The following is a 27452-nucleotide window of genomic DNA, read 5'->3' as shown; positions in this document are numbered from 1 at the left end:
AATTGTGGTGCCGATTAATATTACAGTCCTTGATCTCCTTTTGCTAGACACAGAAGTTCCTCATGAGTATATGCATGTACACAGTTTGAAAAGATACACAGAATTTCTGATCTGTCTCCTAAAATGGTGTCAATTTTTTTCTGTTAGTATGTTCTAAACACTTTGATGGTTCTAGCTCAATATAAAATTGGCATTTAACCTTTTATTTGGAACAGAACTATTGAACCTGTGTTAATCTGTATGGATGTTTAAAAGCTATAACTTACTTTGCTGTTGTAAGTGGTTACAAGCTTCTAGATGTGATTTTATCTATACCCTTATGGCCTTTTTCACTTTATATTACAGCGTTCCTACATTCCAGAGCCTTCCTGAAGAGATACTCAGTAAGCTTGCTGATGTCCTGGAAGAGGTATTTAACTTTTAACGTTTTGTGTTAGTAAGAAGAGTATAGTAGAAAGTCTTTTGTTTACAAAAGTAGTTCACCTATGCCAGCCACTTCTGGGGCACTTCTATTGAAGTAAAGTATCTTCTCTTGGATAATGGTGTTTATGGTACAACTGATGTTCTTTGGGGAAAAAATAAGGTGAAAAGATCAAGTGGCATATAGTCTACTTCAGCAGAAATTCTGTTTCTAAGGAATTACAAAATTGACATTTTCCTGAAGACTTGTCCACACAGCACTTGTAGACTAAACACTGTGAGTGAACAATGAGATCACACCTTCAAAGTTGGAAAAAACAACAACTTTAAAAGTGTATTTAGCATACTCATACTCATTGTATTGGATGTAAATTAGCACGGCACCAGATACTAACCTCAGTCCTCAATTTGGGTTTGGCATTCATTTAATAGTGGTGCTTGGTGCTGTTATGGGGGTTGTGGTTGGAATTGTGAATTCAGGAATGATCCCCAGCTCTTTACAACCTGAAGCCTAACAGCCACCCCACCACAATCAGCTCAGAATCTCCTAAACGTAGCTTCCAGTGGGAATGGAGAATGGCTTTAGATGGTAGGGGATGCCTTAGTCATATAGCAGCCATAGTTGCCAAGAAAGCCAAAAGCATCGATTTCTGCCTGGGAGCTTAGAGACCTCAGGAAGAGGTCTCTGCCATTGTCAGTCTTCACTGTTAGGTTCCCTTTCCTCACCTTGCAAGGGAAATTTAAGAAAATTTGGAGAGCAGAAATTGTGGAGGATTGGTAACAACTCACTTGGGCTCAGTCTTTCCAAGCTCTCTCAGAGAAAAAAAAAGTGTAAAATATCTAGTCAATTAAGATTTCAGCTCAGGGGAAATCACATGTCCAGTTGTTAACCACAGCTTTTTGTACAGTTGAGTTCCGCATGTACAGCTGACATAGTGCTCCTGGATGTCAGACTGGCTGAAAACTGTAAGTGATAAAAGACCTGAAGGAATGTTAAAACAGGGTCTCAGATACCTCTCTACCAGACTTCCTTGTCTTTTCTGACTGGTCTGGCACTACAGAAGTTTTGACCAACTTATGCTACTTGGTCTAACAAATGTTTCCATTGAAATTAAGCTCACTAGGTTTAAAATACATTGCCTTTCGGCAGTTACACTGCTAGCATGAATCTTTTTAAAATGAATACATGTTTCACTGCCTATAGGAGAGTCGGTGCCTTCTTTTTCTCCATCACTCTTGTAGCCTTATGCCTTCCATCTTCTCTGCAGTTCTGCCCCATCTCACTTTTCAATGGAATTCTGATAAGCTAGGCCTCATATAATTCCATGCAATTAAGGTGTACTAATGCTAGAATTTTGATGAACAATTTTTAATGACCCTCAAGTCCTGGGGGATGTGGGAAGTCTTGTATCCGCTCATTCAAAATGTATTAAATACATGTTAATTTCACATCAAGCAACTTGTGAATGTTATTTGTAATTTGCTTCCTAATTACTACTTTTGCACCTGCAAAATTGCATACTAGCAAGTCCTGTAGGCACAATTAATGTCCAATTAATGTCATCTTATGTGCATTAATTATATGACATCTATACATGCAAACTGTGTGCTGTTCTCCTTGCGATTATGTATTTTCACATGTTCTTAGTTTATACAAGAAAATAAGCTGTGTTTCTTGAGCAACAACTCACTATTTAAATGTTCACAAGGATAGTTTTGACATTTTAAAAGCAGTTACCATCTGACCTTCATTAATATTTATATACTGACTTTTTCTGCTTTTATCAAGCTGCTAGATTCTAGCACATGGACAATGAGATTGATGTGCAAGGAAAAATAGTAATTTGGGGAAAGAGCTACAAATTGTATAACATGTAAACTGATCCTTTGAAACATAAGGTATATGGGGAAAGTGGTGAGCCTGCAGAACAAACACTATAATTAAATATTCCCAGGCCACACCACATGTTAAGAAAAATTGATGCGGGGAGCCATAGCCCCCTTTTCAAGTACCTGTTTTTCTCTTTCTAGTGCCCAATGTTATTACAATGAACATTTCTTTTGCCTACTCTACATAATTGGCTGCTGTTAGTGCGGATCTTAATGATATCAGGCTGAACTAAATATTATTCAGTGAAGGAGCCCTTTGTTCTTTATGTTGTATAGTTCCACCCTAATTTTGCATCCTAATTTTAAATACATCAGCCATCAATAACGATAAGAAGCATGACATGAGATGTACACAAGTATCAGACTCCTCCCCTCTAGAAATGAAAACCATTCTAAAAAATCTCAATGTTGGGTTATTCCACACCATTTCCCCCTAATTTCCGTCTTGCTCCTTGCTCTCAGTTTCCCCATTCCAGCTTGCATTAGAATATAAACAACTACAATTGTGTGCTCATGTATTATATGCTTGTAAACACTGCTTTCAATTTTTTTAAAATATAGATTAAACAGTATCAAACTGATCTAAGTAAGTAAGTAAGTAAGTAAGTAAGTAAGTAAGTAAGTAAATAAATAAATAAATAAATAAAGTAAGTGTCTATAATGGATATATCATTTTAGCAATTTCCTTTTTCTGCATACATTGCATTAGGCCATAAAAGAAACTTCAAAAAATGTTCAAATCAGTTTCCACTTCCTTTGAGAATGGCATGGCCCTAGAGAAATCTCTCTCTTTACATAACCGAAGAGTTGGTCAAGTAGGTAACTTGTTGACATAGGAGCTAATGGCTGGAAGCAGAGTAGAAAAGTGCATGCAAGCCTTCTCAATAGCTTTTCCTTTTGCAAATACATCCAGTTACACTTCCCTCCATCCCATTCCCATCCCTCTGATCAGTGGCGTAGCGTGGGTTGTCAGCACCCGGGGCAAGGCAAGTAATTTGCCCCCCCCCTAACCCTAACCCCCAGGTGTTGCGCCCGGTGCGGCCGGCCCCCCTTGCACCCCCCACGCTACGCCACTGCCTCTGATTGCATTTAGGATACTAAGGGCTGGTTTTGGAACTTCAGCCTCCATCAGACAGCAAAGCAGAGGAGTTTTAATTAGATTTTTTTTTAAGGACCCCAAGCTGAATCAGGTGATCTGCAGAGCACATAAGCAGGGTCTGAATCAAATTCTGTGGTTCTGCACACTGCTGATATATAGGATTGCACTATTACCAATACGTGTGCTTAGGAGCACAGCTTTTCTTTTTCAACCTTATCTAATATGGTTTATCTCGGAAGGTTTTCTGGATTTCTGTTTTGTTTTTATTTATGGATAGCATTCCATATGCATGATAGAAATCTCTCTGCCTGTGATGTTTCATCAAAATCAAAGGTACTTAAATTATCTTTCAAAGTAACTGCATTTTATCTAGGTTGGTAGTCTTACAAGCACTGAATGAGAATAGCTGACAGGCACTGTTTGAGGCAAGGAATAATCTCTCCTTTCTTCATAGCACAATTTAATATCCTCTTTCTCCTTATGAAACTGTGAATAATCTAGCATGGCTGCAGTGCAGCTCTCTTACAAACTGTTAGCTAATACACAGTAGCAAAAAAAGCTACTTGAAATTGCCCATTAGGTGATTCTTATGCGCAAATGCTGTTGTGAGGATGGTGGTAAAAAGGCTGTTATGTAATGAGATCACATCTTTAAACTTGGAAATTGTATGATGATTTTATTTAGCATACTGTAATGGATGTGAATTATCAAAGCACCAAGTCATCAGGGCCGTGTTACCCATAGGCGCTAGGGGTGCAGGGCTCTCAGGGGCGCCAGGCCGAGAGTCCGGGGCCGAGATTTGGAGTCCGGGAATTGGGAAGAGCCGACAGCCGCTGCTGAGCGGAGCGGAGCAGAGCCTGTTGGAGCGCCGCAGCTCTTCTGCTATGGGCGAGCGAGGAACTGAGTCAGCTGGCCGGCTCCACCCTCCTGCGCACGCTGCTAACACGAGGTGGCTGGCTTTGCTCAGTTGCCACCGCTTCAGGCGGTGTTGCACTGGGCTCTGGTTGCTCCTTCCCCGGCGTCTGGCCCAGGCCTTGCTCTGCCGCCACTGCCTCGGGCTACTCTGTTGTTGCTGAGATGGCCGGCCAGGCCAGCTCTGCCGTGTGTGCCTCACCGGCCCACCCTAAAAAAGGGTCAACTTTGGGCTTATCCCCCCCAAAAAAGGGGGGTTGACCACTCTGGGCAACCAGGGGGGCGCCAGGCAGATCTTTGCACACCAGCACCACATATGCTTAAGACGGCCTTGCAAGTCATCATCCTATGGCATGCTTAATATCAGTGAATTATTTTAAATATATATAGTATAAGAATAATACTGATCATTGAACTAAAATAGCTTAAGACCACAATTCTGTGCAAACATTTCTGTCTGTTCCAATGCACAGTGCAACTTTAGACTAAAGGTGAGAGCTAACATGATTGAAAGCTCTTTCACACAAAAATAATACCCTCCCCCATCTCAGTGTGTGTGGATGGTGTGCACACCAGCCCCAAGATCTAGCTTGTATTTGTAGCTGTGGGAAGCAGTGTGATTTGTTACTCTGGGCCTTTCCAATTTGACTTGTTTTACTTTAACAACTCTGGTTTCAGCCCCATTCACTATAATAGGGAATATAAAAATGGCTGCAACTCCCCCTTTCCCCACCCCACATAATTTGAACTGTAGTATACCTCTTCAGAAGGGGCAAGCTTCAGAATGCCTGCAGTGGTTCTCCCTTAAGAACAGATCTCACCTTGGAGCTGGGAGTGAAATAGGAATCATAGCAGGTAAGTAATGGGGGAGGGGGAAGGCACATGGATCCCAAAGAAAGACTGATGTGGGAAAATGTCTATCCTCAGTAAGGTCCCTGTTGCCCAAAGGGTTGTTGCTGAGAAGTGGACTTCTGTGCCTTGCCCACCCCCAATTTTGGGGGCTATAGCCTATTTTCCCTCGAGACAAGAGATCTCTCTCTTGACTTGTATAGGTGGAAAAAGACTCTGGATGACCAGAGAAGATGGTAGTGGAAGAAACTGTCCCCTTTCTAGTAAGGGCCCTCGTATCACAAGGTCTTTGGTGGTGGTGAGCTCCCCTACCCCTGAGTTTTGATTCTCACTGGGGGAGAGAAATCTCTCCATTAACTTGAGAAGAGATTGAGGGGGAAAGAGGGGGGGAAGACCATGGATCCTGAGGAAAGACTGGGGCTGGATCTAGACACATCAAAGAAGTGTTTCAGTTTAAAGCATTGTAAATTTAACCAGGGAAAGCAGGTAGAGAAAAAATGGGACTCCATATCGCCATCTGGTAGTGCCATGTCATATCGTCCATACAACGCATATACGGTAAATCGTTTTTTCTTTACCAGTCTAGTTGAGTCCTGGGAGAAATGTCATCTTCCCAGCAAGGATGATTGCTAAGACAGGACTTTCTGCCCCAACCACAGATTTTGGGGGATACAGCCTCTATCCCATTAACTTGCATAGAAAAAAGGTGATAGTAATAACATTAAAAAAACAAAAAAAAAACCCAGCAGAGGTCCAGGTAAAAAACCTGACTTTTAAATATTTACAATGTTTACTGGATTTGAGCAACAGTGTTGGCATTTAGCAAAAGATCCAAGCATAGATCTGGTGCATATGTGTTGTACAGACAAAGACCATTTTGTGTGTGTTCAAGGCACGCATGACCGTACATGCATGCACCATGGTTGGACACTGAATAGGGCATAATGTGGTGGGGTGGACTTACACATGGCCTGCTATCGCACACAATGACCCGGAAAGCAACCCCCATGCAAATTGGGGGTTGCCTGTATCTGTATGCATTGGTTTAAACTGCCTTGATATTTTATGCAGGTGGTTGGTTTATAAATATTTTTTATAAATAAAGTAAGAAATTGCAGCCCATGACTGCAGTCATGCACACACGTACCTCTGTGTATGACTGCAGTCATGCACACACGTACCTTGTGTGAGTCTTAAGTATGGATATGTGAATCATTGGATGGGAGAAAAATAGTTCCCCCTATGCTATCAACAAAATTCTAGCATTTCAGTTTAACTGGCTTTTAGAGCAAGCTGTTAAAGTGACCTTTTTTTTTTGTTTTGTTTCGTCAGACTCAAGTATTTGTCACTAAAAAGTATTTTTGAAGTGGGGAGGACTCAATTGTTCAATGCTCCCATAACAGGTTTGTATTCAACTCTCTGTGAATAATGAGAGTGGAGAAGCTGACAGAATTGAATAGCATACCTCATAAAAAGAAACTGATCTGTAAACTCAAGATAAATTCAAGTGCAATAGTGTGGCACAGAACACTCTGGGAGCATAAAGGAGTCTAGAATAAAAGGTATGGGGAAGTCAGTCCCAAACTTCAGGAAGAAGAGAGGTAGATTATTAAATTCTAATGTCTAGCTAACACAAAAACAAAACTAGTTCTGAACATTAGATTGCACAGTCTGTGCCAGCAAAGCACATTGATTTCTAAACAGTAGCTTACTACAGTTCAGCCTAGACAACCAAGAATCTCAGTGCACTTTAATCAAATAATATGTTCAAGGGAATAAAAGAGGTCCATAGAGCAATAGTTCCATGAAACATAAACAAGTGAGCCAATCCACCTGCCATTCTGTAAGATGCTTTTGTTAGGGCTAGGGTTTCATGGGGATTTTATTCTATTTCCTGTTGTTATCAACGTGACCATAGAACAAATGACAAGTAGATAAATGCCCTTCCTCGGAGGTCAAGAGGCAATATGAACTGGAGGTGGGCAGAGGCTGTTGTGCTCATGTGCTGCCTGTGACTTTCCCAAAGGCATCTGCTTGCCCACTGTTAGAACTGGATCCTGGACTAGATGAGCCATTGTCCTGATGCCACATGCTGTTCTTACATTATTAAATAGTATAGTTATATAGAAATCTGCCCATTAACTTTTCACAGCTGGAAGGTCATTTTCTCACAGCGGAGAGCATTTGTACTAAGAAATGCAAACTTCTTTCTCCTCCCAAGATTGTTACATTCTGCAAGAACAGAGCTGGCCCACCCATAAGGCTTTGTGAGTCAGCTGCCTCAGGTGGCAGGCTGGGGGCAGCTGGGAGGGTACGGCAGATCCGGGTCCATGAGGAGTGTGCATCTCTCCACCATCCATACTTGTCAGCCACTTTCCTCACCCTCTTCTGCCCCCTCACTGCTGCCTGCTCCTCTGTAGCCTCCTGTTTCCTCCCCTGCCACCTTCAGTCACCTCACTGCAGTATCTCCACTGGTAAGAAATATGTGGCAATGCTTATAAATCTGAAGCAGTCCTATGCCTGGTTTTACAGAGTTTAGTGTGCTTTACTTCCACGCAAACTGTGCATATGATTGCACTATTGATTGGTGTAACTAGGGGCACAAGTTCTCTGATTCTTGTACACTATGTGAAGCACAATACTAATTAGGTTTACTCAGAAGTAGAGCCCACTGATTTTAATTGTACTTACTATTAGGTAGGTGTACACAGGATTACAGTAATAGTGCTTTTTTCTTTTAAAAAAATTTAGGGGTACTCTCGTTTTCCTACTCATATTGAATTACTGTCCCTCAATGAAGCCAAACTTAGATTCACAAAATGTTTAGGTGTATGCGTAACCCTGCGTACCCCCAGAAAAAAGCACTGGTCATAGCAGATCCCCGCCACCCACAACAAGAAACATGGTCTTTGATTATGTAATAAAGTAAAGGTTCCAACTTATGTGCTTGGAATAATGTCTTTATAACCAGAATAACAATACTATCCATACCAATGTGGTAATGGATTCATAGAAACATAGGGTTAAAAGGGACCCCAAGGATCATCTAACTGTAACACAACCCTCTGCAGGAATCTTAACTAGATCATATATAGTGTCATGTTTTTCTCTTGTTGGGTCTCCAGTTTGGCACTGACCCTGTTCTATAGTGGTCCATGCCCATTTCACAAATGTATGAATCTAAGCCAATGTGTGAAGCTAAAGAAGTAAAGGATTTACATAATTACACAATTTCCTTCTTGGTATTTGTCAACCCCTAGGGGTTGTGTTGGTGTTTTGTTATGTAGTTGTGATAGAAACGAAAGGATTGACCCAGCGATGACACACCATCTTTGTTTTAAGCAAATAACAAAGTGTGTTGAAATCCAGAAAACATTGAATTGCAAGCATATAAAGCAGATTAAAATGTACCTTGTGATCATCTGCTGGTGGTTTTATAAATTAGGGTGTTAGCTCTGGAAAATTGTTCAGAAGGGATTTAAAACTGCTTTAACTTTTCTGAAATTCAATTAGGCCATGTATGCACAGCCATCTCATAAATATTATATTGATGAACACTGAAATGCTGTAACTCAGAACATGGTGCTCTCCTCAGCATTCATTCACCTTTTCTATAATTAGTGATGGCTTTTACTCACTGCAGGAGAGCAGTAAAGAGGGATAGAATGGGAGGTGCATCAATCATGCACTTCCTCTAGTGGTCTGCATATAAAAAATAATACTAATTAGCTGTGTCATATACCTTCCGTAGAATGTGTGTGGGGGGGTGGTGGTGGTGAAAATTCTTCCCAAAAAGTGTTTTCAGATTGAGCAGTTTAGTTACTTTCCTCTCATTTCCTCTCGTTAAAATTAAAAGCTAGGCAAAAAAAATTCTAAGTTTCTCTCTTACCTCAATGCTAGTTTCATCCTGTCCTTGGTTTTATGAGATGGATTTTTAATATTTTTGTTTTTATTTTCTGACATAATCATCATTTTATTTGTATGCCACCTTTCCACAGTTAAAACAATGCTCAAGGCAGCTTACAATATGAAAAGATTTACATAATTACAAACATAGCAAAGTAGTCATAAACATAAATAAAACACATCAAAACTACATAACCAAACTGAACAATTTCCACATAAATACAAAGAAAAGAAACAAAAAATAATAATATAAAAAGGTAAAGGTAAAGGACCCCTGACAATTAAGTCCAGTCGCAGACGACTCTGGGGTTGCGGCGCTCATCTCGCTTTAAAGGCCAAGGTGGCCGGTGTTTGTCCACAGATGGTTTTTCCAGGTCATGTGGCCAGCATGACTAAGCCGCTTCTGGTGAAACCAGAGCAGCGCATGGAAATGTCGTTTACCTTCTTGCTGGAGTGTCGTTTACCTATTTATCTACTTGCACTTTGACATGCTTTCAAACTGCTAGGTGGGCAGGCGCTGGGACCGAGCAACGGGAACTCACCCCATTGCAGGGATTCTATCTGCTGACCTTCTGATCGGCAAGCCCAAGAGGTTCAGTGGTTTAGACCACAGCACCACCTGTGTTATAATTAATATAAAAAACAGCAAAAACTCTTGACAAAAATTTCCCCAAAATACCCCAGTCCTTGCTGGGCAGGAGCAGCAGCAGTTCTTATGAAACCTGTCAGGCCCCGCCCTAGGTGGAAAGAGGCAGGAACGGGGTGCCTTCAGGTCAGAATCCATCATTTACCCTTTTGCTGTTATTTCTTTCCCCAACAGTTCTTTGGGAAATATTTTTTAGTTTCTATATTTCAGTACATGGAAGATAGGGTGCTGGTCAAAAGTGCTAATTGTTGTTAAAGGAGAAGTTACATTTCATATATATATATATTATAAATTGTTATAAGTTTATTCTTACAAAGAAAAAAATTGAATTTCTTTGGATTTCTAAATAAATAAATAAATCATAATTTCATATATTGACATCATTTGTGATAAATATTTTTAAACACAGGGCTCTTTTCTGGTTATTTCATCTGGTATAATCCTGAGTGGTTCTGAGTGAACAATTGGAACAGAGCCTAATAGACAGCCAAGTAATTAAAGGACTGAAGAGCAGAAAATGACTGTTTTAATAATGAATTATTCATGTGTAAACTTAAGGCTGATGAGCTACTATTTAAAGAGTGTGGTGTTATAATACTGCCTTAGGGTGTTGCTTCAGAGAAGTTTGAACAAGTGTGTAACTTTTCCTTAAGACATATTTTTAAGTGAAAGACAGGATGAAAACAGTTTTATAAATAGTAAAATAGGAAGCCATGGCCTTTTGACCTTATTCATACATCTGAGTACCAGATGATAGAAGGGAGAGGTAAAATTAAACCATTTTATTTTTGCCCAAGATACACAAGAATAGCTGTTGTTGCTTGCCATTACCATCTGTAGTAACACGTAGCACTGGTTAAGGCATATATCATCAACATAATGGAACAACATAATCTTGTCATATACATAATAATGGACAACATAATCTTGTCGCACATCTCCTTTCCTTCCTTTGCTCCCACAGTCAGCAACACTGAGCCCTTAACACAGAGCTTTCCAAACTTTCCGTGTGGGTGACACACTTTTTAGACAAGGATCATTTTACAGCACAGTGATTCAGTTTTACTAGCATGCTGGAGGTTAAACTAGGTGCGACAGACCTACACACTGCAGCCAACACACTAATGTGCCGCGACACACACTAATATTAAAGCTCTGCCTTAACAGAACCCAGGCTACTGTGGAACCCTTGAGGCAAGAGGAGTGAAAATTTATCCTATTACAGCCAATGTACATTAGTTCATATCAATGTTTAGGCAACAACCGATTTATGCGCATATCACTGTGACCCGGAAGTGGCCAGAAAGGGGTCGTAACAGGGTGGCGTGGGCTTATGCATGCTCTGCCGTCACATGCAATGACCCAGAGTGCAATCGGGGGTTGGCTTTTTGCACTCGATTCACAGACAATGGAACACAGTGCTGAACATCACTAGAACCACTTACACATATTACAGAATATATGTATGTATACACAAGGGAGAGAGAGACCCACAGAAATATGTACAGTGGTACCTTGGGTTAAGTACTTAATTCGTTCTGGAGGTCTGTTCCTAACCTGAAACTGTTCTTAACCTGAAGCACCACTTTAGGTAATGGGGCCTCCTGCTGCCGCTGCACCGCCGGAGCACAATTTCTGTTCTCACCCTGAAGCAAAGTTCTTAACCTGAGGTACTATTTCTGGGTTAGCGGAGTCTGTAACCCGAGATACCACTGTATATATAATCTTTTAAAACATGCTTCTATCCCTCAGATACTATGCTTTCAACATACACTGAAAATTAAACTTCTGAAATGGCACTCATTCCCCACTAATGACTAATATACAGAGGTGGGCATAGCCATTAGTTCTTATGTCACTTTTTCTTTTTGCTTTGCCATATGATTTATTCTCATATTGCCATGTGGGCTCAATTCTGCAAGAACCGCTGAGCAATCTCACTCAGTACTGAAATCAGCATGTTCCAGTGCTGCCCTCTGCCATGATGCAAGCCATACTGCCCCAGTGCTGTGTCTGTCTCTCTTGCCGGATGACATTTCATCTTGGATTTATATCTTAGATTAGAAAGCTTTATGTAGTGCTCTGCTACGGCACTTTGCCCTATCACTCTGATTTATTAGTTGACCCTGGCTGCTTTTAGAAACGTGTGCAGTTTTATCTTTTTGTATAAAATATAGCAGCCCTGAAGATCTCGCCTCATATTGGCCGCATCTTTCTGTCGCAGTGAAAATAGATTATTACTCTTTGTGACCTAATTCATATTGTGAAGCAATGCTGAAGATTAAACATAGAGGGTGAAATGTTTTAGAGAATGCTATTCTGCCTTGCTTTTTAAAAATAATCAATAAGAATATCTATCTTTATCAAAAGTGTGTGTGTGTGTGTATATATATATTCCAAATTGCTCTTTAACACGGAACATCACCACAAGAGAATAATCATGGAAGCCATCGAGATAGAGAAACACCCTCACAACATGAACAAGCGTGACGACACATCCCGCTTGCCAGACATCTGGAAATTAGCCCTCCCCACAAAAACTGACACCAGATCCAGAGGCACACAGAACGCCAACACCAATCAACCACACCAGACCCAAACCCAGACCCTCTCCACAGATGAATTACTGACACCATCCAGTAGCCAATCCATGGTGGCACCTCCGGATGCTGCACCCCCCTGCAATCCCTACACAGATCTGGCTGACACAAGCCACAAAACCACAGCTCGCCCCTATACACGAAGCCAAGCCAAAGCACAACTAAGTGCAATACAGCCATCTTCTCAGGAAAACTCTTCACAAAGTTCAAGAGGTCAAGACACAAAGACTTTAGCAACTAATCCACACCTAATGACCCACCTAAGTGGTACTCAGGATATCACTCAAGAAATCACTCAAGGTATCTCTCAAGTAATTAAGGAACAAAAGAAGAAAAGGCACACTAGCCTGGGAACTTCCTCTCTGCCCAGAACATTGGAGGCTAGACACCACACCCCCTCTACAGTATTTATAGGAACTCAAACATTGAGATCCCGCTCTGTTCCAGTAACAAGAAGCCGAAAGCACCAGCCTGAAGATGACGAGTGAGACCTCGTCGAAACGTCGCCTAGACACCCCAACTTTTACACGGGAAGACACCCGAGGACACCAAAACCTGCATATATATATATATATATATATATTTGCTTTCGTATATATATATATATATATATATATATATATATATATATATATATATGTAGCTGCATCAAAAGCAAATTTCTTCCTGTTTAACCTTCTGTGGTATAAATACATTGCTAAGCTGAATCTAGTTTTGTGATATTATGGACTTGTGATGCAAAATCAGATTTAATAACAAATTATTTCAATTAAGGAATAATTAATATTGTCTCTACATACACACCACAACCTTCTGCCTCAATCCAGATGTCAGTGCTCACCTCGACACCAGCTGCTTTTACGCATTTGTCTTTTGTTGTCCCTGGCAGATATTTCAGACAATCTGGAAACCAGCTGGTACCACATGTGGCCACTGGTGTGACTGTTGAGGCCAGACAACATATTTTATTGATACGTTTAAAGTGCTGGACTTGACCTTTAAAGCCCTAGTTTGAGCCCACCTTGTTTAAAGAACTGCCTTTGCCACACAAACCTGCCCATGCTATAAGCTTGGCATTGGAGGCCGCATTTTACTTATTGGTCTTGAGTTAGACTGGTGGGCTGTAGGGACTGGGTTATCTTAGTAGTGATCCCTGCCTTGTGGAATCCAACCCCACCTAAGAGTTGTGCTTGGACCCTTCATTTGAAGTATTTCAAAAGGCTTTGAAAACCAAGCAGTTATGCATGTCTCTTAATGTATGTTTTATTGTCATGCTGCTGTTTTATTGATGCTTTATTGCGATGCCTCTGGAAATGGCTTTCATACTGGTTGGTTTTCATGTACTGCCTTCTGACACATATTAATTTTAAAGTTTTATTATAATACTGCATTGTGTTGTTATGCATTTATTTTGTTCACTGTCTTGCCTGGACCTATAAGGCAGCATATAGCTTTAAAAATAATATGCCTTTATGTAAAAAGGACTTGGCACTAATATTTTATTTCATACTAGGAATGATTGTTCAGTATTAGATCTCACCACCTATTGAGTTATATGCTTTGAGAAGAATGCTCTGAATTTAACACGAGGGGTAGAAGATTCGTTGTTGTGACTTATAGGTGTTTGGATTGGGACATTTCTCTTTCATTTGTTCTGTATATTCTTTTGAACATGACATTTAACAAGTTAATAAAGTGTATCCTAAAAAAACAAAAAACAGCCTCTAACCTTTAGTCGAAAAGGTTGATATTATAAACATTTTGTTCAAACAATTATTTTCCATTAAATAGAAAAATGGTTTTCAGCTCACCATCATGATTGTTTGTTTGTTAATATTGTTTCAAAGGATTCTGGGCATTAAAATGTCACCCAGCAGGGTCAAATAGCAATACACAAACAGTGCACTGAACCAAAGTTGCCAAAACGTGTTAGTACATGGACCAGCATCTTTGCTTGCCAAATGAGGTCTAGCTGCCTGATTGGGAAGACACACAGCCCGATGCTATCCCAAATTCTCTGTATCCATGAGCACCCAAGATCAGTTTCTGGAATCTACAATTTAGATCAATCTTATGTAGCAAGGCTGGGAAAGACCTAAGACCATACTGCCAGCCTATAGTCTGACCAATAGTAAGGCATACCTATATGTTCCTATGTAAACTTCACAATGCTCTTTTGCTGTTCATTAGAATACAACACCATTATGTTAAACAAAAGTGAAAAAACCTAGTGTGGTGATGTCGCTCAGTTTTTCACAACAGTTGTGCACTTTTTCAGAAAAGCACTAGATTTATACTAGCTGTGGACTAATACATGCTGATATTTTTCAGATATGAAGCCATGTGGAATAGCAATGCCTGCGAAGGTAATTAAACATGGCATAGCACACACTGACTTCAAGCAGTTGTGCACTTTTTCAGACACCATTGTGCATTGGTACATAGTGATCATTTTCAGACATTGGAGCATGCGGTTCAGCACCAACTTGTTAGGAGGAAAACAATTTGCCTATCAGATGGGTATGAAAACATCAGAAACCCAGCTTCCCGGTGGAAGAGGGAAAGTGTACATTAAATGCCCTCATAAAAATGGAAATAGTTTTCATAGGAAAACATAGGCAGAAAAAAGAAAAATTTGCAGGCTTTTGTAAAGAACTTGAGCCGTCCCTTTCAAATACAGCTTTAGATGTTTATTGTTTAACAGGAGCAGATACATCCAGCTGCACAATGTGCAAGCCTTAGTGATTCCTAGATGTTACACACCAGCTGCAAGGGCAAGTGTCAGTTTTGAGTGAATCATGTTTGGTTTCTCTCTATGGACCTTTGTTATACACAGCAAAAGGAACTTTAATCCCCTGATTCATGATATTTGATTCTTCATCAGCAGTTTACAACTTTGATATAACAGATGTCTAGCAGTAGAAATGAAATATTAGCTGTCACAATGACTATATGCTTGGAGGCTATAACATGAGCTGCCTGCATCATTTTTCTTATTTACCAAATCCCTATAGCTAGGTCAGAACTGACAGATGTGGTGCGGCAGAAGCCCCTCTATGTGGAGTGGGCCAATATTGTATTTAGATTCCAAATGCAGGGGAATCCTCTGAGCGCTGAGCAAGCAGCCTGGTTGACATTCACAACTATTACATGGTGCCAAAATGATGGCATACTTGGAAAACATACTCCAACATTAAAGCAAGTAAACTCGAACACTTCTCTGTTGTTTTGTTTAATTAAGAAATGGGGTAAATTAAAGAATATTGAGAGGGGGGAACTAAAAAGAAGAAGCCAGTAACATCAAAATGAATCCTAACATTCCAGCAGGCAAGAGGTTTCAAAGGGGATCTAATAATCACATTGCTGTTTCTTTCAAGTGATAACATACTTATCTCATAACTAAGGATGGAACTCGCTGCATCTGGTTGACCAGTTACACTGCTGGACTAGGTCAGCCTGACCCAGCAAAACTCTTCTTGCGTGACTTGGCTAAGATAATACAGTTAGCTTCATGGACGAGCAGGGATTTGATTTGACTCACTTCCCTTGGCTGGAATTAGCATTTTGTCCAATGTACTGCACCCTTGTTATTTTATTTGTCTTGGATTTTAGGAAATAGTAAGCCATTTCCTATAGGAACTTCTGTTCCCGGTTTTCTTACGTTAAAAAATTTCACTTGCTTAACAGGCGATCAAGTCCAGAAGCTAGGCAGGAATCTGGGCATTGTTTTTTCCTGCCTAGGTAAAATACCAGCTACAAATGTATATCACAAGTGGTATAATTATGAAATCAAGATTTCTAGTCAACAGAATGATTCAAAAGTGCCACAAAATAAAGTGTGTGCTTTAGTGTAAGCTACAGTTGTCAGCAACTCAGTATGCCAAAGTTCAGAGTCCGAGGGTTGATCCATGCAAGCAAAGTTCAAAATTCAAAGATCAGGAAATGAGGTTCAGGGTCAATCCAAGTAGCCAAGGCCAGCAGTCAAGACACTAGAGTCAAACCTGGAGCACAGTCCCATGGAGGTCCAGGAGCATCCAAATCAAGGCCCATCAACATAGGCAGTTGAGCAGACACAGCACCTCAGCTCTGCTGCCCCTTTATACTTTGCCTGCTGATTGCAGCATCTGGGCTTGACGAGGCTTATGACCCTCACCTGTTCCAAGCCTACTCCAACTGAGAAATCACACACAGCTAGTGGGCCCTTGCTGCCTTAGCCTCCTGGAGCACCCTGCCTGCTGCTCCCTACGCCTCAGAGCCTGCTGTGTTAGCGGAGACAGGGCCTACTCTGGTGATGCGTGCTGCTGCTCTGGTTCCTATGCACTGGCTCCCACCTCATCATCCTCCTCCCTGTGAGTACTTCCTTTACCAACCTCTCTTTCCCCATCCCCAGCTTGCCCCAGTGTGTCCCAGTCCCACCTACAGCCCTTGCTGGGATCCTCCCCTTCCTCCCTCTGTTGCCCTGCCAATTCATGACATCTAATATCCCTTTTTCTTAATAACTAGTTTCTGGTGCAGAGGATTACTCCATTTTAACATAGGTACTGGGATTATTTATGTACTGGGATTATGGTTCAGAGAGAGTGGTTTTTGTTTTGTTTCATTGAAGCGTACAGGTCCAAAATGTTTGCCTGATTTGTATTAGAAATAAGCTTGGTTAGATTTTCATTTTTGGCTCTGGACCTTCTAGGGAGGAAAATGGATGTTAAACATTCAAATTGATTCAGCCATATTTGCAATTTGAAAGGAATGTTTGTGCTTCTTTTCATTATCATGGCACCCTACTATTTTAGGTGGAAAATGTGTGTGTGTGTGTGTGTGTGTGTGTGTGTGTAATTGTAAAAAAAATCTCTCATTTTAAATAGCAGCTTGAGCAGACTATTGTTTGTAGTGACTTGCTGCAAGGGTGTAAATAAGAACAAAAGAGGAACCCTGCTGGGTCAGATTAAAGGCCTATGGTTCAGTGATCTACACTCGCAGTGGCCAAGTAAATGCTTTTGGGAAGCCCATAAGCAGGACATGGACAAAAGCACCCTCTCCCTAATTCTCCAGAAACTGGTATTCAGATGCATGCCACCTAAGAAACTAGAAGCAGTACACAGCCATTGTGGCTGGTAGCTATTAATAGCCTTATCGTCCATGAATTTGTCTAAACCCCTTTAAAGCTGTCTAAGTTGGTGGCCATTACTACAACTTGTGGCAGTGAATTCCACAGCTGTGTGAAGGACTGCTCTGTGCTCCATGATCAGATCGAAGTGGCTGAGGTTGGTTAGAGCTTGGTGCTGATAATCCCATGGTTGCAGGTTTGATCCCTGCATGGAACAGTTGTGTATGGCTGCATTGCAGGGGGCTGGTCTAGATGACCCCCCTTTCCAACTGTACAATTCTATGTCTTTCTCTTTTGCATAATTCTAAAGCTATGCAACTCAACAATACTGTAAATTTTCTCTTGGCTTAAGTAATAATTTCTTTGTTGATATGTGCATCTCTTAAGGCCTTGTGATTTGTATGGTAAGCCTTGCAATCTAGGCTCTAAGAATACAATTATATTGCAGCATGTCACTGAAACTGTATGAACAGCTCCAATTAATCTTTTTTTTAATCTTCTTTCTTTTAAACCAACACCCTGTATTTCACGAGAAAAAGTATATATATATTTTCCTTGTGGCAAAATATGAAAAAGGGACAGAGTTGGGGAAAGGAAATGTCTTTCAAATTAAGAGGAAATGTAATCGCCAATATGTTGGTTTACACTATGTATTGTCAGCTCCTGTTGCACAATATTAATTGATTTCCTATTTAGTATTTGTGCAAATGATGTAAGGATTTATTGAAGGAGTAGTAATGCTACCCTACAAAGGGGGTCTGGAAATATGCCAGTCCTCTTTAGCCAAATAAAGGCAGCAACGTCATGGAAAGGGTTCAAATTTATTGCAGAAGAAATGATCCCGAGGAGTTCTCCAAATTCTGGAGCGCAAATACAAAATTCAAGATACTTTTCTTTACATTTTCTTTACATGCTTAGCTCATGAACAATCCCTTTCAGCAACATGATTGGATAACAGAATGTGTGGACAGCTTGTGGACTCCTCATGTTTACTTCTAATTGGTTTACAAATAAGCAAGGCAACAAATAGTTCTGAACAAAGTTTATAAATTCACTCCTCTTCTGTCTTGTTCAAAATGTTGCATTTTTGGTAGTCTGTTACATGAAGCGATCATTTTGGAGCTTCTAGTCTCTTCAAGGCCACTTCGCATTTCTGGTATGTGAAGCTGATAAGCGAACCCCTGCTTATTAGCAAAAAGGCAGGTTGAGGTGCATGAAAAATCTCTGCTTAGCTAGTTATATACCTTTATGCAGGACAATGGCACAGATATGTTGTGGTTGTGACTGAAAATGTTTATGCAGGCTCAGCAGGCTGATGTCAGTTGTGTATCAGAAACCTGTTCTGTGACAGAGGGCGAGAGCATGTCAGTATAGGGGTATTCTGTACTTCACCTTCCAGCTAGCCTGAAGGAACTTGGCAGATCTCCTGCGTTCTTAATCGGCACAACCTCTCCTTGCTGTCCTGCTAGCTGCTGATAGTGGACTGTAAGCTATTGTTCAGCAGAAACTGACTCAAAGCAGAAATATGAGTGCTGCGAAAGCAATGTATGAAAGCAATGTATGCTTAGAAATGCCTGCCTGCTATGTTGACCCCAGTGGGTCTCAGGTCATGACATTCACCTGGGTCCCAGGTAATGACACTCAGGTATCAGTGAAACTTGATCATTGTCATATTTGCTTTTTGAGAACAAGTTGAGAAGTTAAGAAATAAAAATGAGTTAATTAAGAAAGCATACATGAAAACAATCTTCCCAAATGGGGCATGTTCCATGACATTAATTGTATTTTGGCAACAGTTAAATAAGTATTTTTGTCAAGCATTTGTTGATTTTAATAACAAGTTGTGTGTTGGTTTTTTTACTGTGGTTTGTTGTGTTGATGTTTAGAGATACTGTTGTTTTAAAATACGCAGTTTATATTTTGAAAGCTGACCTGGAATTTGGTAATGTAGGGCAATATATTAAACACCTAAAATAAGCTCTAGTCATCATAAACTCTAAATACAGATTACAGTCAAGACATCTGTCAAATGCAATTATAACGCCATTCAAGAGCTTGGTTTTACAACATTCAGCAGCCCAGAGAAGGCACGCTGTCATCCAGTGATGTTTAGCAGAAATTTTATGCTACCACTTCTCACTTCCTCCAATTAATAGAATAACCAGAGAATACATGACTTGAGGTTGTTTTCCAGCTATTATGTAACTGCTGAATAAGTGAATGGCTCCAGGAATTAGATCAAAATAGGGGAAATTGTGAAGGGCTTGTAAATCCTCTTCTTACCACTTCTTGGGAAGTGAATGCAATATTGATGGAAAGGGGTTGTTTTAGTTCATTTCATGCAGCAGACTTCCTTCAGGAACTGTTTTTGTGATTGTTTTAAAGAGGTTTTATTGAGTATGCTTTATATTTCTGTGTATTTTGGTAAGCTATCTTGAGGACCTGTTGACCAAAAGGCAGACTAAGATAAAAATCTTAATAGCAACAATAATAAGCAGACAGTGCCACACCCCACTGAAAGGTTCTCATTACGAGAGGCAATCATTTGCCACCTGCAAAGAGATTCATCACCAGGCAGCAGACCTAATAACAGTTCTCAATTTTTGTTAATAACTCAACTGCTACTTTCCTAGCTGTCCCATATTCCTAGACTGATTGTAAGTACAGTAGCTGGAAGAATTAAATTATCAACATGGAACAAACTATCTTTGATTATGATTTGTTGTCACCCTGCTTAACCTAATTGTTCACCTGGAATTTAATCCTGCCCACAAGTACCACTGACAGGATTGCAGCCTTCATTCTAAAACTCCTAATTAGTTGTATGTGTTTTCTGATAGCATCCTGGTCTACCAGCCTATCTAGATGACTAGCCCCATTCAGTTGTCATAAATTATTGTGATTATTAGTCTGCTCTAGTTAACTGATGGATCAATAAATTAAGCCATTGGCCTTTTAAGACAATAAACGTTCATTATTAAATGTTGTAGAGTAACCAAAGGAGATGAATATTACCATAATGCCTCTGGTTTTAAGTCTCTGTGGAACATTTGGCTAACAAACCACTGCCAGGTCACTGTAGTTTCCCAAGGAGCCCGAGACCTTAATATGAACATCCAGCATCCTTAAAGATACATGTCCCATGTGTTACTGAGCACTGGGATGTCATTTCCGACATCTCCCCTAGGTGTTCAGGTACCTCGGGAAAAGATTCAGCATCCCCAATACCAGGAGGGAGGTTAGATTATGAGTTTGACTAGAATTTTGTGCTTGTCTCCTTTAACCATCAGGAGTGCCACCTCTGAATTGTTGTATACTGCTGTGGTTTAACACCTATTCATTTGTTCAGTGTGTCAGTATTCTACTAAATGCAAACTGAATCAGCTAGAAATCTAATTACCAAAATTTTAATGTAAACCTTCACGTGACAGTTTTAAATGGTAACAAACTTTTTATTTTTATAATCCTGAGAGGATCTAGCAGGTGTTTGACTTTGCTTCTGAGAAGGGGTTATTTGAATAAAACAAAAACTAATTGCTTGATTGAGGAAAACAAATAATCTACAGTGGTAAAAAAAACACACCACAAATTGTTTGGGCTTTGCTGGGTATTTCACAAAAATGACCCATTTTAGATTTCCTGCACATATACAAACTTATAATGGAACTGCCAAATAAGTTTGGCAGTTCCATTAAGCCCTCTGTGGGGAGAGAAAAGGCATAAAAAGTGCGGACTGCATCTGTGCAAGTGAAAACTATGTTCCCCATTTTGCTCATTGGATAGTGCAGTAAACTTTTCCACTGAACTTAATGAGAGATCCAAGTAACTGTTATTGGCAACACTGCCTAATTGTCAAGATTCATGTGATCCTTCAGCTTCTGCTATTAGTGAAAATACCCCATTGTGAGCCCTATTATTCTTGGCTAACTGCTACCTAAGGGAATTGCAGCTGCGTTCCAGAAAATGCAAGATGTATCTGCAGAGGGCTTCCGTGGGGAGATATGCCGGATAGCAAAGTTGAAAAATTGAGTCATTAAGACAGCAGAAGACCTTAGGGCTATAGCAAGAAAAACCCAGAAAGGGGCAGCATGCTTTTAACATTATACCTTGCCTCACCTACTGCCCTGCCATTTCATCACCAAGTGCTAGCAAGAACAACAACCCATATATGCCACATATAAGCAGATTATCTCTCAGGGTTTTGACTGGCAAATCTCAGTTGTGTTTATGCAATATATAAGGCACCTTCCCATCCTGGCTTGGGTATAGCAATGAGCATTATTATTATTATTATGGCACTGTGGTCTAAACCGCTGTGCGTCTTCGGCTTGCTGATCAGAAGGTTGGCGGTTCAAATCTGCCGGGGTGAGTTCCCATTGCTGTGTCCCAGCTCCTGCCAACCTAGCAGCTTGAAAGCATGCCAGTGCAAGTAGATACATAGGTACCACTGCAGCGAGAAGGTAAACAGTGTTTCCTTGCACTCTGGTACTCGTCACGGTGTCCCATTGTGCCAGACGTGGTTTAGTCATGCTAGCCACATGACCCGGAAAGAAGTCTGTGTGCAAACACTGGCTCCCTCGGTCTAAAAGCGAGATGAGCCCCGCACCCCATAGTCACCTTTGACTGGACTTAACCATCCAGCGGTCCTTTACCTTTTTTATATACTGCTACTACTACTATATTTCGGACCAACAATTAACTTATTCCAAGAGGAGGAGGATTTAATAATGCTTGGCCTTTCTTAACCTTAGCAATTCAACTTCTCTAGTGTGAATGAAATTCAATGTCAGTCACAGTAGTGCCATTCACATTAGTGGAATGGAAGTAAGTAATTTGTCTCCTGTATTACTATCTATACTGCATTGCTCTACATGGGTAAATTGCCTGGAGTGTGATTTGTAAGAAATGGGATAGAGAGGAATACAGAAAACACCATAATGCTATTATAGAAGTCAATGGTTCATCCTCACCTGAAATACAGTTTGCCATACTGCTGACCTCATCTCAGAACGGATATTGCATGACTGAATGTAGTTCAGAAAGGGCAGCTAGAACGATTAAGAGCATGGAGTCTAAAAAGAGTGAAGGTGTCTCTTTTGGAAAGGAGATGGGGAAGGGTGCTGCTCTTTCAGAAATAAATAATTAAAACATAAGAATTGGATATAATTTCAGGATGGTATTCTATAAACTTTTACCTGGGAGAAAGCATCACTGAATCCAATAAGACTTAATTCTGAGTAGACATGTATAGGATTCTGTTGCTACTCTGGATAATTTTACAATAGAATTATTTGCCTCAGGGTATTGGGTTGTAAAAAACAACAACAACTAGTTTGCATATATTTACAAGTCTTAGAGTTATTGTAATGTTATGCTAACAGTTAATAGAATACATTGAAATGCATGTTTGCCTCTAAAAAACAGGGAAAGGAAAACGGGGGAAACAAAGAAAATTCTGGATTCTTTCAGGGCTTAATTAGCTACAGCGTCTATGAAATGTTATGCTATTTTATTGGATAACTGAGGCCTTCCTATTGGTCCCCCCCCATGAAGAATTTATAATTTCTCCCTGAGGTTAATAAAAAAAATCCCACTAATAAATGTATTATTTACATTGTACAAATAATTGCCATGCAGTTAGTCCTGTCAGAAATTAAAATGAAGCATCTTACTATTTCTAAACCTCCCCCTTTAAAAACAATAATGTGATTACTTCCAAAGCTGGCCAGATATATTTTGGCAGCTGAGTTTAACCACAAAATGGTACTTCCCCGCCAGAGATAAGGGAGAGTGAAGATCTACATTGGGAACAAGGGGGCAAGGAATCAAATTAACTTCACCCAACAGCTGAACTGGGAAACAAAGGTCATTACAGGATGAAGAGGCCTGTCCAGGACACCCCAGAGGGCAGTCTCCACATTCCCTTCTCAAGGGTGGGAGGAGACCAGCAGTGCTGCGTCTTTGCCCAGAGGTGCTGTGGAGGTAGCGGGGGGGGGGGCTGCTGAGGAGGAGGCTGACCCAGCCTCCAAGTGGCTACAGCCACTCTTGGCACTGTAGCAGCTGGTAATGTGCACCTTGAGGCTGGGACACCCCTTTGGATCCTGCCCCCTTCACTTTGCCTCATGGGTGGGTCAGCCCTGATTACTTCTCATGGAAGTATTCACTGTCTCCGAACCCCAAATAGAGACACAGCGATCACAGCCAAAGTTTCTTGGTTTAAATTTAGGACCTAAGCAAGCAAGATGTGGAAAATTCATTATCTTCTCCAGACAATAATCCCTCAAGGCCTTCCCCTATACTATTTTCCTGATTTACACACAAACACACACACACTTGCTTTTCTCATAGTTGAGGGACAAGCATATTGCTGTGACTGTGTTTTATATGGGAGCTATAATAAATAGCTGACATTGTCTAATTTCCTTACAAGCAAATCAGGATGTATGGTGAACAACTTTCTGGAAGCAAACTGGGTCTATACTTTGTTACACCTTTTCAATACTCCTCATTTTTTATGCTTCAATGCTTATTTGTTTGGGTTTTTCTTTTTCTTTTTACATTGAATTCCACAAAATAGAATGTCATTTAATGAACAATTTAATTTAAAACTTTGATAATAGACACTGTCCCCTGATTATCCTTGCTGGAGAAGAACTGACTACCTCAGTGGACTTAATTTTTGGGCAAAAGGAACGTCCCCGTCCCCTGGCTTTGGGAATGTAGCCTCCGTACTGACATCAGCTACCTTTAACTCATGTTCTGCCAGAAGGACCTTTCCTTTTTTTTTTTTTTTTTTTTTGCAGAACTGTCAATTTAACAGGAAAATATGCCCTTGGATCCTCTGCAAATGACAACTTTGGGACTGGATGTTTTGGTGGGTTAGATAGCCAAATTCAGACTGGTTCAGAAATAAAATTATATCTTGCCATTTCCATCATGACTACTGATAATGGGAAAAGTGAAAAGCAGAATTATTACTACAAACAATAATAGGAGGACTTGTGAAGTGACACTTATATGTATATGACAGTGTGTGAAATATACTTTGATGAAAGCTATGAGAAAGACTTATTTCTTTTGAGTTGTTTTACTCCTTGCCACAGGTATTTTCTTAAAGTTGCAATGCCTGAACAAAGTTGTTGTTGTTGTTGCTGCATCACTAAGAATTATGTTATGAAACCGTAAAACTGCAAGTTGGGTGACAAGCATTCAACATTTCTTTTGTTCTTGTAATTTTTTATTTTCTGCAGACGCACTATGAAAATGGAGAGTACATTATCAGGCAAGGTGCTCGCGGGGACACTTTCTTCATAATCAGCAAAGGCAAGGTAAGCTCTTGTGGCACCCTATTTAAAGTGCATGTCATAAGCAATAGTTGCATATTATAGGGATGTAACACCAACCCTCGCTTTTTCCCCATGCAGTGCCAAGGGGGGTGCAATATTTCACATTTAATTTGATGTTGTGACTTGGTGTTGGTGATGGAGGCTGCACTTTTCAAATGAAAAACCTAAAGAGTTTTATTACACAGAGCTGTACACATTTTTTCCTTGCAGGGATCACATGATTGTGTAGCTGTTAAAACTAATTTACCTGTTACATTTCCCAAACACGATAAGACTCCTGTGAACGATCCCCAGATCTGTACAGAAATATAAACACGCTGGTTTATAATACAACAAAGTTATATCCAGGAGATCTGCACGTTTCTCTGGAGTTTTTGCATCTGTTTTGACACGTCAGCCCACTCAGACTGTATAGCAAACGGCTTTTGAATCTCAACAGTTTGGAAACTTGGTACTTACATAAATTGTGAATTACAGTCAATGTGCAGATTAAAGATGAACAGGCTCAGATAGGAGCTCCAGAATTTATTCTTTGGCTTCTCCAATACCTCAGACCTCCTCACCATCAGTTCATTGATTCCCTAATACCTTTCCCCCTAAATAACACTTGTAACTGGAAAGTGGGGCAGCAATAGCATTGGCAGGCAGCATCAGAGACTAAGATAAGGAGACCGGCAGTAACCCTTGGAAAAACTACAACCTGCAAGGGCTGCCAGGACTTCTGGTCCTGCATAGTAGCAGCATATTAGAGGGAAAGATTGGAGAGGGCTTATCTCTGTCCTTGCTGTAGTCTTTACTGCCATTTCTGCTCCTAGTGTGCCATCACTAAATATAATTTGAACAGAAGGGTATAAGGGGTTTGGGGGCATCAGGGGGATATCAGGGAAGACAATTCAGGGATGGGATGACTAGGCAAGTGGGAAGGGGTGGGCAGTTAGCTTGCCTTTTTTCTGAGCCAAACTATCTTTATTATTTTCTGGAAAGGAGCTCAACTTTTTTTTATAGAAAATCTGGTTAGGATGGGAGGACTTGGCCTGTCACCAATGCTAAGTCATAGTTGTGTTGTGGTCGGTGCAGAATTCTGTGCCCCATCTATCATGACCAGGTTATGAGAGCACATTATTCCATTTCTAGATTGTCTGAAAAAGCTTTCTTTCTATTTTTCAGACCAATTCAATGTGCTGCTTATCATCTTTACTTGTCTAAATAGTCTGCACCATATGAATCTTATGGCTTGTCTCTAGCTGATTCATCTGATTACTATTCTGTATGCCCTTCTGTTGGCTCTCCAATCTGCCAGGCCCCATGGTAGGTGGTAGGGTTTCAATGGAAGTGCCCACTCAGTAGAGTTCTTTATTTATTACTAATAAACAAAGTAAACCAAAGATGTAGAGCATAAATAAATACTGTTACAGCAGGCTGAAAGTAGAGTTCTTTTCTGAGAGAAAAGCTATTTCCAGTTTAGTAATATTTTAATCTGGCTCTGAGATTTTACTGTTGGTGCCTTCTACATTAAATTACATGCTTTGTATTAATTATACCCCAATAGTTTTGCTGTACTCTGTTTAAATTTTTATTAATATGTTTTGTTTAACAAGGATGAAACAAATTAGTATGGCAGACAAAATAAGTTAGATGGAAAGTCCTGAACATGCATTGCCTCTTATTGCAGAGATCAGGTTTGTTTATCGAGAAAGGATGTAGGGCAGCCTGCCAGAAACATGGCCTTCAAACTTGCAACTGTCTCTGACCTGTTATGGAGACCCCCTTCTTAAACTGCATAATCTGCAGTTTTTCTGTTTCTCAGCTACTGGATGTGAACTTTGCTTTATCTGTTTGCTTAATGTGGAGGGTAATTAGAATGAGCAAAGACTAGTTGGTAACCGAACATAATGACCCTAATGTTGGATATTTGCTTAAGCTCAAAGCATAAGTTATGTAAATACCTTAGAAATTAATAAAGTGGATTTATTATATTTATGTTAAGTATACTACATATTAGTTTTCTCTCCTCCCACCACCACCTCCCTGGCCATAACTCCAGCAATTGATTTCATGGCAACTGTGTTTAGGAGGAAACATGTGGAGGATTGGCTTTTCTAGAGGGAATAATGAAGCTTAGTATCAGTGGTAGGAAACCTCAGCCTACAGGCCTAATTACAACAGTTCAGCCTCCCCATTTGACCTGTGCTGTGACTTGGCCCAAAACACACCCATCTGCCCATCATCTAATGTCATATGATACCAGGCATGGGACAGGTAAAGCTGTAGTACCAAATTCAAAAGAAATTGAAATGCACTCCCAATTCTTCCTTTCCCACCTGTGGGTGGAGTTCAGTTTTTGAATTTGACGCCTTTTTCTGTCTCTCGTGTGACTGGCAGGTGAGGAGCCCCACCTTTCATAATTGCCAGCAGAAGTTGGGCCAGTTCTGAGTCTGAAACCTCACCTTATGACAGATATGAGCCCCTCACCCACATGCCTTTTTCATTCTCCCTTAAATATCTGGAGATCCTTGATGTTGCATGACTTTATTACATTGCAAGTTTCCATTCTCCACTCTTAAACAGGAAAACTCGCAGCTGTATGATGTCGTCTGTGTCCCATGTAGCATATTGCTGACATTATGAACAAGGGGGTAGAATGAGGGGCTGCTATTTTGGGCAGCAACCCAGCACCTGC

At 40.4% G+C, this 27452-nt stretch overlaps 1 protein-coding gene across 2 annotated transcripts in view; it reads left to right on the top strand.

The window, feature by feature from the left end:
* The window catches only part of PRKG1 (protein kinase cGMP-dependent 1), a 630806-nt gene that overhangs the window by 481222 nt on the left and 122132 nt on the right, over nucleotides 1-27452 (top strand). For both annotated transcript variants that reach the window (XM_083740692.1, XM_083740693.1), the window contains 2 exons: nucleotides 346-409; nucleotides 24677-24754. In XM_083740692.1, the coding sequence (XP_083596818.1) occupies nucleotides 346-409; nucleotides 24677-24754 (142 nt within the window). The remainder of the gene's footprint in view (nucleotides 1-345; nucleotides 410-24676; nucleotides 24755-27452) is intronic.

The sequence above is a fragment of the Podarcis gaigeae genome, assembly GCF_964106915.1.
Source record: "Podarcis gaigeae genome assembly, chromosome: 5".
NCBI classification, from domain to species: Eukaryota; Metazoa; Chordata; class Lepidosauria; order Squamata; family Lacertidae; genus Podarcis; species Podarcis gaigeae.
Note: the sequence above shows the minus strand (reverse complement) of the source record. Positions and strands in the feature narration are given on the sequence as shown.